This window comes from Dunckerocampus dactyliophorus, chromosome 3, assembly GCF_027744805.1.
Source record: "Dunckerocampus dactyliophorus isolate RoL2022-P2 chromosome 3, RoL_Ddac_1.1, whole genome shotgun sequence".
In the NCBI taxonomy this organism is placed as follows: domain Eukaryota; kingdom Metazoa; phylum Chordata; class Actinopteri; order Syngnathiformes; family Syngnathidae; genus Dunckerocampus; species Dunckerocampus dactyliophorus.
In genome coordinates this window covers 29,532,708-29,544,368 of record NC_072821.1, presented here as the reverse complement: position 1 = coordinate 29,544,368, position 11,661 = coordinate 29,532,708, and the positions used below count along the sequence as shown (strand labels likewise).

Genomic DNA, 11,661 nt, shown 5'->3' with positions numbered 1-11,661 from the left:
AGGAGGGGTCGTCAACATTAGGACCATATATGTTGGCAATGCAGAAATGTACATTATCAACAGATATGTTCATTATGATATATCTCCTTTCTGTGTCTGTAATAGTGTTGTGGAGTGTAAAATTCACCCTCCTGTTAATTAAAATAGCGACCCCTCTCTGTTTGGAGTTGTGACTTGCTAAATATGTGTGTGGGAACTGTGGTGAGTGAAGTGTATGGACAGCTGACTTGGAAATGTGAGTCTCTTGTAACAAATTCCTGGGTGTTCACCTTAACAACAAGCTGGACTGGTCCGTCAACACCCACGCCCTCTACAAGAAGGGCCAGAGTCGCCTCCACCTGCTGAGGAGACTGAGGTCCTTTGGTGTGTGCAGGACTCTTTTACGGACCTTTTATGACTCTGTGGTGGCCTCAGCCATCTTCTATGCTGTGGGCTGCTGGAGAGGGAGCAGCACGGACAGGGACAGGAGCAGGATCAATAGGCTGATCAGGAGAGCGAGCTCCTTGACAACACCTCTCACCCACTACATGACACTGTTGTTTCCCTTAGCAGCTCCTTCAGCAGCAGACTGTTAGACCCACGGTGTAAGAAGGAGAGGTTCCGCAGGTCCTTCATGCCGACCGCTGTCAGGCTCTACAACACCTGCACCACCTGAACCATGTTGTAGTCAATATGTATTCTTTACATTGTATTCTTTACTTGCGTATCTTGCTTGCTGCTTGTAACAAGTGAATTTCCCCACTATGGGATGAATAAAGTACAAATACAATACTCCTTTTGGACATGTGGAACTGCAAAATGGAATGTATTCCATTGTAACATGTATGCAGGTTCAAATAAAATTAAACCATTACCATTATCAATATAAATGATGAATGAAAGGGATAAATGAACAATTAAGGTTATGTTTACCTTTATTGAAGATATGATTCTTGAAGTGGCTTTAAAGACACAATGCAGCAGCAAGACACCACACTAACCACAGCGGACACTACTGAGGTTCCACAGTATTTATTATCAGCATCTTTGAGGACCGAGAACAGTGCTGTAGAAATGTAATCCATTTATTATTATAAATCTACATTACACCAAGCATGTTTACTACTGTTGTCAGTCCATACTATTAACTCATGTTGAAAGTATCTTTCAGACCCTTGAGGGCTTGCTCCTTTGTGATGTACGTCCAGGCCTCTGGAACATCAGCTGGCTTGGCATCGTACGTTTGAGCAAATCTCTTATTGTAGCGTACAAGTACAAACTTCCAGTAATCAGACGCTTCTATTGTGGCATCTGGAGGAATGTGCCAGTCAGGATAGTAGGTAGTGTATTCTTTGTATGGAACCCACTGCTCAGCTTTTCCATCATAGAAGATAAATTCATGATCCGTCTGCACATCAGTTGTACATAGAGTTTCAACCAGTTCTTTATTGTCATCGTTTCTGTATCTCCCAAGCCCCTGTGGCCGATGCACAGCAGCATGATGTTTCTTGTGTTCTTTGCCTCCAGCCTCACAAGGAATTTTACAAAATGGGCACTGGTGTCCACATCCAAATATCCTCTTGAAGAGCTCATCCTGTGGTTTTACTGCAAGTTTATTTAGGGTTTCAGGTATGTCTTCAATGTTGGAGAATTCCACATGAAGTGTTTTCTTTAACGTGTTCAAGGATGCAGTAAAACTTTGTGTGAATGACTGGCATGTGCTTTTGATCTGAAACAAAGTGCGTTTTTCAGCCTCCTCTGATATTGCCATGTCTTGCATCAGATATTTGCGCATTTTGCAGACAAGATTTGGAACATTTTCATTGTCATCTGACAGCATGTTTGAGGCCTCCTTCATTGCGTTGAGTATTTTGGTAACTACAACTTCCAGCTTCTTTCGCTTTAATTCGCACAAAGTGTTGTCTCGCATTTTTTGTAAGACCTGGTCAAATATCCAATCCTTAACATACATTTCGTAATGACGAATGTACTTGACAAAAGCCTCAAAGTCATCTTTCAGTAGTAACTCTTTCTGAATGTTGTGCTGGAAACAGGAGCGTGAACTGTACTCCACAGAATGACAGCTTGTCAAAATGTCATCAACAATGTCAATTCCCAAAGCTCTGTTCATGTAATCCTCAATGGCAGGCTTGATACAAAACTGGACATAATCATTTGCTTTGCGTTGGCAATGATCTGTCTCTTTGTACAAATCCAGAAAGTCTGACAAGTATTGATGCTTGTACTTTTCCAGCTGAGCTCGGGGGTCATTATTTGACAAGAATCTTTGGTGCATTTTGAGGAATTCTCTGGCGGCAATTCCACAGATATGAAGTTTGAGGTCAATCTCAAATCTTATGTTTGATCTGTGAGACTTATAACCTTCATTTAGGGATTCATCAATCCTTTGCAGCAGATCCCTTGACAAAGAATCATGGTAATCATCATCTGACTTGGTTTTATCAACAACAAACTGTGTTGATGTCTCAATCACATTGTCTGCAAACATCTGTAACTCGGCTTGTGTCCACATATATTTCATCTTCTTCATTAAGGAATCAACATGGTCAATCCTTGTCTTAAATGTGTCCCTTCCAAAGCTCTTTAGGTCTTCAATGTGCTGTAAGTCTTCACTGACGTTACGGTTTGATAAATTCCTCTTCAGCTGCGTGAGAATGGATGCATGTATATCTTGTTCTTTCAGTGTAGGTACATTGGCAGTAGCTGAAGCCCACATTTTGTCAAACTCCTCTCGCAGTCGGTGATCAGACAGTTGGGTGTCTTTGCATTTGCTCAGAAGCTTCATGACTCTCTCTTCAATCGTGCCACAGTACTCCTGTATTATGTCCAGTGCCTTTCTCAAAGCTATTTTTCGCTCAAGGGATCCTTCCAATTTAGCATTGACGGAATGTTGAATCTCATTTGACAGGCTTGTGATGCTATTGAAAAAGTCAGTTTTGTATTTCTCCATCAGGTTTGCATGTCGGTCTCTCTTTCTGTAAAAATCAGAGAGTTTCTCTTTCATTTTGCTTTTTTGTGATTCTATTTCTTCAGCTAGTTGTGCTTTTTTGAGCGTGACCAACGTGTTCCATGTTTCCAATCCACCCTCGTTGTTGGCATTTACAACTTCTAACTCTGCTGCTGTCAGTCTGGAGAGGATTTCTTTTTGCATCTCCCATTCCCACTGGTTGAACTCTTTGCACAGGTTGTCATAAGCGTGGGCCACAAGAGTGTTTCTGAAACTAAAGATGAAGTTCTCATATTTCACTGATTTCCACAGACTTCTCATCCATTGTACAAAGTCTGGGATCTTTGTGGCTGAGGATTGCCTTTGTTTTCCTACCGTCTCCAGAAGATTTTTCTTGAACTCTGACACAGCTTCACTGTAACCAGTGTTTACTGGTGCCATTGGAGGGGTTCCATGCCAAAGTCCTGGGATGTTCCAGTTGTTGTTTTCCATGTCATAGTCCAGCACATCTGTGAACGCTTGAATCAAAGGTTGTCTTTCCATGTCAGCTGCAATCTGTGTCATTTCATTGAGTTGGTCCAAGAGATGTTGTCTGTCTGTCAGGGTTCTGTTATGAGCTGAAACTCCAGCAACATTTTGGTGCACAAAATGGCAAATTGTCTTTTTCCCAATTTCTTTCATTCTCAAGAAGGCATGAACAGCAATTTGCAGGACATCTTTCATTTCGTTTGCATTCTCCATTGCAATGTTTATAATGGTAACATCACTTAAACCAATGACAAAGGTTGCCAGCTGGTTGTCATGTTCATAACTATCTTCTAGTTGTGCGAGCTCAGGCGATTTCAGACCTTCAGTATCAATGAGGAGAATGAAGTCACATCCCAACTCTTGTTGTGTGTCATCTCCAACTTTGAGAAAGAGTATGTAGGCCCCTCTTGTACACCTGCCACTGCTGACAGTAAACTGAACACCAAACATGGTGTTGAGAAGGGTTGATTTTCCACTACTTTGAACCCCCAACACCGTTAGTACTAACAACCTGCTCTTTCCCCCGACCTTCTCGTGAAGTTCCATTAACACGGCTGTCACCCACTTCTCTGGAACGTTTGAAGCAACTCCATCTAAAAGTTCTAATGGATAACCATCCAACAGCATTTCAGCAGCTACTTCAGGCAAATGGGACATTTTATTTGTGCTATCATCTGAGTGCACAGAAACCTCATAGTGAAGACCCATTTCTCTCATGTAATGCTCTACCCCTAAAGAGCTGTCCAACAAGGCTTGATCAACCTCCGCAATGAGTTTGGCATCCTTTGTTTTGCATTGCTCTTTGAATTTGTTACACAGGCTCGTCAGTTTGTCCCGAGAATGGTCATTAAACCTGAATTTCATCCACTTCAAGAAAAAATGTCTTTTCTCTCTGTTGCTCGTTGATAAGGTCTCAATAAAAGCCAGCATTCCTTGAGACGCTTTTTGCTGTTTTTGCTCTTCCCAAATGTGCTTTTTCTCTTCTTGTAGCTGAGCTTTATAATGCTCAACGGCATCAGTGCCAACATCGCCAATTCTACATTCCTTCTTCTCCAGTTGTGATAATCTCTTCCAGTTCTCTCCTTGCAAAGGAAGCTGTTGTTTTTTGTAGTGTGGTATACTTCGCACACCAATCCCCCTCATGATCTCCTCAGCAGTTTTTTTCTGCTCAAGAGTTTTGTTTTCATCCACAGACAGACCTAATTCAACTGCTTTTTCTCGCATGTCTGCAATACTCATTGTGTTTTTTATGGAACACAGTGAGGTCTTGATGGCTCCACATAGCTTTTTTGAAAACTCTGCTGTATTTATCCTTGAATCTTTGATTTTAACACTGCTCCTTGGTACAGCCAATTCTTGCAGTGTTTTCTGGACAGACATCATATTTTCAGCGACACTCTCTTTGCGATGAACAACAAAATAGAGTTTGGATTTTGCATCTTGCAGAGCCTTCAGAATGTGATGCTCCTTTTCTTCAACTTTGTCCAGGAATATGAAGACTGCATTGGACACTTCATAAAGAAAAGTAAATTGTACAAGTGACTCACAAATGCCTCCTCGCAAATTAGCAAATGCAACTGGTTCTGGGAATACATCCAGATTTTCTCTCCCACAAGGGAGGAACCAACAAACTTCCACCAAACCATTTGACAGTTTTCGAGTCAGTGCTCCTCCTTCCATGTCTCTGTGTATGAACATGTTGTGATTCTGCTGGTCACGGCTGAGGATCTGATTCACAAACTGAGATTTGGATAAACTGCAGTTTTTTAACCTCACAAAGGAAAAGAACGGCATTCTTGCTTGGACAATGCTGTCCTCAACAAATCCTCTTGATTGAGACAAATCATGTGGACACCACTCTTTGACAATTTCTCTCAGAGCCCATAGCATCAGGGTACATTGATTGTTGTCGGTGTGGGGCAACAGCAGCGGGACGGAAAACTGGCATAACGACATTTTAAGTCCCATTTCCTGCTGCAAGAAGCTGTCGGCACAAAGAAACAGACCTACTATCAGGTCAAGAGGATGACCTGTGTTTTCTGAGGGATTACATGCTGTGTAAAGGTCCAGTAAGTCAAGGCTGTCATCAGTTTCATCATGGCTGCTGAATGAACGTGTACAGTTCCTGCACCCTGCATTGATTTGAAACAGTTTTCTTAGGAAATGAAATGGCATTTCATCCACTGATAAAACAGCTTTTTCATATATGCTGCTTTTGTTGACTTCCAATACAGACTGAAGACTGAGTTTGTTGGGATAATATTTCTCCAGTCCAAGGTTGGAGAGGACCTCCAACAGAACTGTCAAAAAAAAAAAAGATTAACATAAAAAATGCTGTTAACTGTCTCCGTAATGTATTTCAACATCTGACATAATTACCAATACAGTAATCTCTCGTTTATCGCTGTCAATTGGTTCCAGACCCGACCATGTTAAATGAATTTTTGCGATATGTGAGTCATTGTTAATAAATGGAATACTTTCATAGTTAGAGCATATTTCAGTATTCTTTTACTAATAATAGGCCACAGTCAACCACAAAACAGCAATCATTAATTAATTATGATTTCAAAAGCCGTGATACATTGATACATAGATTGTCATAGTCTGAATGTCTGCGGTGCTGCCATCTAATGGTTTCTCGTTGCAGCACACTTGCCTGCCTAGGGGAGGAGTTTCCTGTCACACCTGTGTGCAATCAGCGTTGGACTATTTAGCTCCTGCTTGTGGCTTTGTCATTTGCCAGATTGTCTTTTCATGCTCTGATCCTTATGCTCTCGCTACCATTATCCTGGCCATGCTTAGTTCTCGTAAGTACTTTATGCTCTAGACTTGTTGTTACATTCTTGACTTGTTGTTAAGTAATTATCTCTAGCTCTGCTGTTTAGCTATTACCTTTTGACTCTCATACCTTGCTTTATGGATCTCTTTTGCTTCATCTAGTTTTTGTCATTTTTGCTACACACTCTTTGCCGAGTGCTCCTAGTTTGAGTGTATCTAGTTTTTGTTGCTCGTTAATGTATCTACCTCGTTTTGTATTTTTGTATTCTTATTTTTCCCTGCCCTCATTTTTGTGTAGCGATCTCTGTTCGAGCCTTTTTGCTATTTTGGGGTTTTTCCTGCTTTAGTATTTTTGGTGTAGAGTTTTATGTTGTCATTTCCCCGTGGCTGCGCCCGGGTTGTGTTTTTGGACGATTATTGTATTTCACAACAAAGCGTATTAAACTCATTTACTTGCCACCGGTGTCTCTCTGCATCTTGGAATCCAATCACACGGCTGCAAGCCGCCACGTGACATAGATAGATAGATAGATAGATAGATAGATACTTTATTGATCTCCAAGAGAAATTCACATTTCACGAAAAACAACACACACTCATTTCAAATGATATAGTGAAGGAGCGATGTTCGAACAGCAATATAGCGAGGGATTACTGTACAACCATAATTGTTCATACTTGGAAACCCATTATGATTGGTACGAATCTGCTTTGTTTCTCAACAAGTCAGAGTACCAGCTTTATTCTGTGAACAGCTTTTTATTTTGCTGCCCACTACCTGAACACATTTTTGAGTTGGTGGCCAAATGCAGTGTTCTTTGTAAAGGCAGAGTGGTGCAGTGGTTTTTTATTTTAAAATGTTTTATTAATACATACTAGCATGTATTCAATCAAAGTAGGAATGCACCTGTTGGCTTTTGTCCTTCAGCGCTCATGGTAGCCTAGGTCTGATGGTCCTTCGGAAGTCCCTTGTCCTTAAGTACCTGTAGGCCACAATGTCATTCGGTTAGATTTTCAGGTTTTCAATATTGTTTCATCCCTTTATACAAACGGTTGGCGATACATTCGTTATGCTTGAAAGTTTAATGTAAAGAAAACAATGAATTTTGTTATTCAGTTGAGGTGTCATGAGACGAGATGAATCACACTATTGGGTTCACGAGAACAAGACAAGACGGCATTTAAACATTACTTTTAAGAAAACTACAATGACAAACTATAGGGCTGGAAAAACTGAGATTTTAATTTAACTGAGTCACAAAACAATGCAGGTACATTTGGAAATGTTTGTTAACTTTGTTTGCATAACGTAATCATGATTCTTTCAACTGGTGAACTTTTTTTTCACAAATTAAAACAAAGACTAAAAATTTTAAAATGTAAAATGTGACAGCATTTGCCTGCATTACTACTGATCATTTGTTAACATGTAGTTATGTAAAGACCCATGTCAAATAAATTGCAGATTGCAGTAGATTAATTTTATGTTCACGCTAACAGAACTACAGTTCCCATGATGCTGAGCGTGTGGAACCAGGAAGAAATGACTTTCTGAAATAGACATTAGTTTCACATGTTTTGATACAAGTGATATGCAGCCATCGTGTTTTGATCTGGCAAATCTAAAATGACTTTGGTCAAATGTAGAATTACTCCAGCTTCTGCTTGGTCATTAACACTGCGCCAGCTGCTGAACTCCGGTGAAAAAAAGCAGCCACGGGAGATGCAGGGAACACCAAGTGCAGGTTGTGTTGCGTAAAGCACTTAGGCTGAAGCCCAACCCTGAGCATTTACCCTTCGTCTTACCCCCACCCCTACCGCCAAGGGGAAGAAGCCGCTAAGAAATGGGACCGGTTGCTGGCTGTGACGTAGGCAGATGCAAAAAGTGTATATAATATATGTTTTATTTTACACAAAGTAAGGTGAATACATTTGTACATTATTTAATTTTTGTATACCGTCAAACCTGTCTTAGCGGCCACCTGCCTATAGCGGCCACTGAAAAATCCCCCGCAGAAAATTTACGTGTTATAGACCCTGTGTATAGCAGTCACCTGTCTAACGCGGCCAGCCACCCATTTTGTATCCCTCGGTCAATATCTGACCGCATATAGTGGTAGTTCTAGTTCCTAGTTCGACATAAAAAAGCTGTATTCTTACTTTGCAATGCCGCCCTGAAAAGATTCAATGACGGCCAAAACGGTAATCTTCCCACTTTGCAATGCCGTGAATAGATTCTAAAATAGCCAAAATACCTGAATAAAACATCTAAAATATCACTTAATTGACGACTAATTAGAGATTAGAAGCCCATTCAATAAGAAAGGAGCGATGGTATTGTTAGTTTACGACGATCTTCGCAACTCCTCCGCACTCAATTGTTCACGCACACACCCATTCATGATTGTTTCATGCGTATCGTCTACATATATCCTCGGGCTCGTTCACTAAAATTTTTATTTCTTGCTTTTAAAATCGTGTTTTTAAAAAAAAATCAAAGATGGAAATTTGTGACGTTCTGCAGGACAGGAGCGAGCGTCCCCTGTCCTGCGCTTTTATTTGGCGGGCTGTGGCTTTGCCGGGGAGGAAGAGGCAGCCGCTTCATGCCTGGTGGTCAATTAACATTTGTGGCGGATAAAAGGCCAACGCCGTCGAATGTGCGGCGCTGGTTCGTTGTTGTTATTGATATTACTAGTTTCCTCACAGGAGCTGTTACCTAGATTTACCTACCTGTTTATGTGTCAACAGAGCGTTTTCCCCTATGTCTCTTGGTTTTGCTCCAGTCTTTTTGTGAATACATGTTAATAAGTGTGCGCACAAATTCAAAATGGCCGCCAACCTGTCTACAAGTATAGCGGCCACTTTTACCGTTTCCCTTCAGTGGCCGCTATAGACAGGTTTGACAGTACTCTACCTCAGGAAATCATTGTTTTTGAATAAAAGGGACACATTTTTGTAAACTGTGATTATTGCCAAACATACTGTAAATTCTGGTGTATAAATCGCATGTGTCCAAGTCATAAAATGGAATATTGTGGCACGCCTGAGTCCTTGAGGACCAGACAGCTCTTTATTTTACAGAAGCTCGTCATAAGCTTTGAAAAAACTCACAATGAGCTTGTCAACCCATGGAGATTGCGGACGTCATTAGTCTATATAACAGTCCAACTCACTGTGTCATATTATAAACAACACTAAACTCATCACACAGCAACTTCCCACTCAAAAGGCGTACCTAATAATATACAAATATGTACCAATATATAAAGGAAATTAAAGTTTTCCCATAATGCATTACATTGGAGGACAAGCAGCATAGAAAATGGATGGACAATCCACCACAGGGAGCCAGAGGAGCCCAGAGGGAGGCTGACGTCATTGCAGCGCCCCAATGAACTCGTATTGGTACATGCTTGTATATTTCTCAGGTATACCTTTTGAGTGTTAAGTTGCCATGTGATGAGTTTAGTGTTCTTAGTAAGATGACACAATGAGTCAGACTGGTATATTGTATACTGTTATACATGATGATCTCCTGCCATTTCCAATGGGTTGACAAGCTTGTTGCGATTGCACTGATAGCTCGTGATTGGCTCCTGCCAAAAAAAGACGTACCGTTTCCTCACTGACTCGTAAGCAGCACAGTATTTCAACAATTTGTAGTAGTTCTGAAGTAAAGGCAATATCAAAAGATTAGAATTTAGCCGTAACTTAGCCGCACTGCTCTATAAGTGGCAGGGTTCAAAATTTAAGAAAAAAGTAGTGGCTTACATACCGGAATATATGGTCGGTCTCTAGTAAATACTGTTGTCCCTCGCTACATCGCCGTCGGACCATCGCTCCGTCATTTAAAATGTTTTTATTAATAAACGATTGCTGTTTTGGTCAGGGTTGTCATCACAACTATGGTGGACTATGGCTTATTATGAATAAAAAAATATTGCAGGACAAGTCATATGTAGTATTCTCGTCACTAGGCATCAGTAATGTTGCATTGATGAAACATTACAGTACCTTCGATACAACAGTGTATGGATTCCATGGCATGTTCTCCCATTCCGTGTGGAAGTTGTACGTTTTTGGCTTCTTACTTTGTCCTTGTTTGTCACTCTGTTTGAAACACATTTAGAACAAATAAGTTGGAGGCTAACTAGTTAGCGCAGTAGCTTGCTATATGCTCTGAGCTATGTCTCTGCAGTGATCCTGTAGCCTGCGTATCAGTGTTGCACAATGTTGTGTAAACAAAGTACAAGGAGTACAAAGGTAATTATAGGCATATTATTTCATGTCTACAGGGCTCTAATAATGGTAAAATCTCGACCGGGTACGGAACCAATTAACAATGTTAAATGAGGGATGACTGTAACATCTTATATCCAGCACTAACAACGGTTCTAAAAATAGAAAATATATCAAATATACATATGAAATATAACAATATAACATGAAACATCAGCAACAAATTTTCTTACTTGTTCATAAAGTTCATGTATTATTATTTCTATTTCACATGTACTTGTACAGTATATTGGATACATTTTCTATTCTTTTTTTAATGTTAGTGCTGGTTGTAAGCTGTTATTTATTAGAGGCCTATGTTTGGCAATAAATGTCACAGTTTGTAAAAATGTGTTCCTTTTATTAAAAAAAAAGTTAATTCACGCTATATAAAAATGAAATTAAATAATGTAGAAAATGATGCACCTTACTTTGTGTTTAAAAACATTTATTCTAAACACTTTGATCTGCCTACATCCATTTACGTACCATTTCTTAGTGGCTTCTTCCCCTTGGCCCTCAGTTTAAGGGGCAGGGGTAAGAAAAAGGGGAAGGGCTAAGGGGTGGAATTGGGATTCAGCCTTAATGTGCGGTTCCAATAATCCCTTACACGCTGCCACTTTCACTATTATGTGACTGCCCTGTGCTCACGATACATCTTTTCTCTTAAACAAGAAATGTCGGCACTTATTAATCCCCTATTATTATTTACAGTATGATTTAATATTTCTTATTATCCACACACCAATGAAAGTTGACTCACCTTCCATATCAGCCAGCAGTGTCTCGGGTCTGTTTCTCTTCTCTGGTATTTAAAGGCAACAAATAGAAACTGAAAGAATTTCATAATCCTGAAAAACAGGTTTATTAACATTCTTTTTTATCTCCCTACCGCAAATGTTTTCACTGGCAATGAAAGAGATCATGCTGATGATCTTTCATGTTGTATATGTATGTTTCTTATAGTTGTGTTTATGTGTTGATTAGTTAGTATCATTACTGTGATATTTGGCTTCGTTAGTATTGTGACTTTTTTTGTAATTTTTACCAGGGGTGCAACAGTACAGGTAACCCACGGTATGGTTTTGAGCCATGGTTTTGGTACTTTTTTGTGTGTAAAGAGAACA

The 11,661-nt window shown here is 40.1% G+C and overlaps 1 protein-coding gene across 2 annotated transcripts; it reads right to left on the bottom strand.

The window, feature by feature from the left end:
- Positions 1-447: 447 nt before the first annotated feature.
- LOC129179110 (up-regulator of cell proliferation-like) lies at positions 448-11,321 on the bottom strand. Of its 2 annotated transcripts, XM_054771956.1 has the most exons (4): positions 11,298-11,321; positions 10,271-10,366; positions 7,164-7,239; positions 449-5,775 (listed from the first exon to the last, which is right to left on the bottom strand). In XM_054771956.1, exons 3-4 carry the CDS (start codon positions 7,189-7,191, stop codon positions 1,124-1,126), a joined length of 4,680 nt encoding a protein of 1,559 aa, XP_054627931.1. In that variant the 5' UTR covers positions 7,192-7,239; positions 10,271-10,366; positions 11,298-11,321; the 3' UTR covers positions 449-1,123. The 2 variants fall into 2 exon arrangements, with proteins under 2 accessions (XP_054627930.1, XP_054627931.1); XM_054771955.1 differs by lacking the exons at positions 7,164-7,239; positions 10,271-10,366; positions 11,298-11,321 and adding an exon at positions 6,710-7,130 and having other exon boundaries at positions 448-5,775.
- Positions 11,322-11,661: the final 340 nt, after the last annotated feature.